This window comes from Telopea speciosissima, chromosome 1 (genome assembly GCF_018873765.1).
Source record: "Telopea speciosissima isolate NSW1024214 ecotype Mountain lineage chromosome 1, Tspe_v1, whole genome shotgun sequence".
Taxonomy (NCBI): Eukaryota; Viridiplantae; Streptophyta; class Magnoliopsida; order Proteales; family Proteaceae; genus Telopea; species Telopea speciosissima.
Window position 1 is genome coordinate 4,252,791 of NC_057916.1, and position 1,491 is coordinate 4,254,281.

General features: G+C 36.9%; 1 protein-coding gene across 1 annotated transcript; it reads right to left on the reverse strand.

Annotated features, from left to right (window-relative positions):
* Positions 1-349: 349 nt before the first annotated feature.
* Positions 350-1,105, reverse strand: LOC122658926. Its single transcript, XM_043854091.1, has one exon. The coding sequence runs from the start codon at positions 979-981 to the stop codon at positions 484-486; it is 498 nt and encodes a 165-aa protein (XP_043710026.1). The 5' UTR covers positions 982-1,105; the 3' UTR covers positions 350-483.
* Between the last annotated feature and the right edge of the window lie 386 nt (positions 1,106-1,491).

Genomic DNA, 1,491 nt, shown 5'->3' on the forward strand with positions numbered 1-1,491 from the left:
ATAAGATGTCTGGCTTTGTATCAGTTGGCAGGGATCTACTAATATATTCAATTTCTGCTTATCAAAAGACATGACCTTCATAAGCTGGCCTTGGTTATTACTTTAAACAAGCTCCATTAATCTAACAACAGAAGGACAAATTTCACTAAAACAAATGAAAGGAGCAGGAGAAAGATTGTTTTTTGAACAGAATCATTAAATTGCAGTCTGACCCATTTCCATGAACCAGTCACTAATAGAAAAATGCAATCTTTTCTACTTTAAGAAGATCATGAACAGGAGGAAGATCAAAACTAGTGTTCACAAATGATGGGTTTCAAAATCATACATTTAAAACCTAGAAAACATGTAACATCATGATCCATGTTTATTCAATTCGAATCATATCGAAGTTTTTTGCAACAAGAATAACCATGAACCATCATAATCAAAAAAGAAGAAAAAATTACACAAGAAGAGAAAGAAATCCCTGTTCATCTTTCCTCAAGAATCCGAAACCAGTTTAGGGCAATCCACCCCGTTACCGCACTGAGGGCACTCTTCAAAATTGTCGAGGGGGAAAGAAGCCGATATGGGTCCTACATAGAAATCCAAATTCCCTTCTCCTCTGCTTACCTCATTGATGCCCAACCATAAGAACAAGATCTTCACGGTCACACCTTTCAAGTCCCTCAAAGAACCAAACCCAACTCGTCCTGTGATCTTCCTGCTGTAATGCAGAGTATACCCTCCATCAACATTAAACTTGCAGTCTCGATTCAGATAGACCTCGAATCTGTTATCATCATAAAGCACATATCCAGTGGCACCTTCTGGGAGAATCCCTTTTGGGAAATTGAATTTTTCAAGCATTTCATATACTGTTGTTTGTGTCTTATAATCCAAAACTAAAGCTTGGGTTTCATTGTGATGGGTTTGTGCAGAAATCACAGATAATGATGCTATCAGGCAAAACCCTAAAAGAGATTCAAGGAAAGACATGGTGGGGAGATGGGTTTTGTGTTTTCAGAAGATTGAAATGGTTGGTTTAATCGAAAAACAAGCCTGGAATCTAGACTGAGTTGGGAGTCTGTAAGGGCTTATCGTCTTCAAAAGTTGACTTGTGGTTGGTTTATGTTTATTCACATTTTCCACTCTTAAATCAATTCTTGCATAAAAAATAAAAAAAAATAAAAAAAATCAATTCCTGCAAAAGATTCTGATTCACTGTCTCAAAATTTTGCTGGCAAAAACAAAATTAAATTCCATATACAGTAGTTAGGTGGAACTTATCGGGGACCAAATAGTTGTTAACTTGTTATCGTCCGTTTGGGGGAGTGATGATTCAGGCCAACTCGTTATTTCTGAAATGACTACTGATATGAACCATCTATGGTTCGAAGAATCGGTATCGGATCGGTTGATTCATCGATATTGGTTTAGATCAATCCGGATTGGTATTGATAGAGACTGATAATGATATTGATTACTAAAACCCTGCCTCCATCTAGG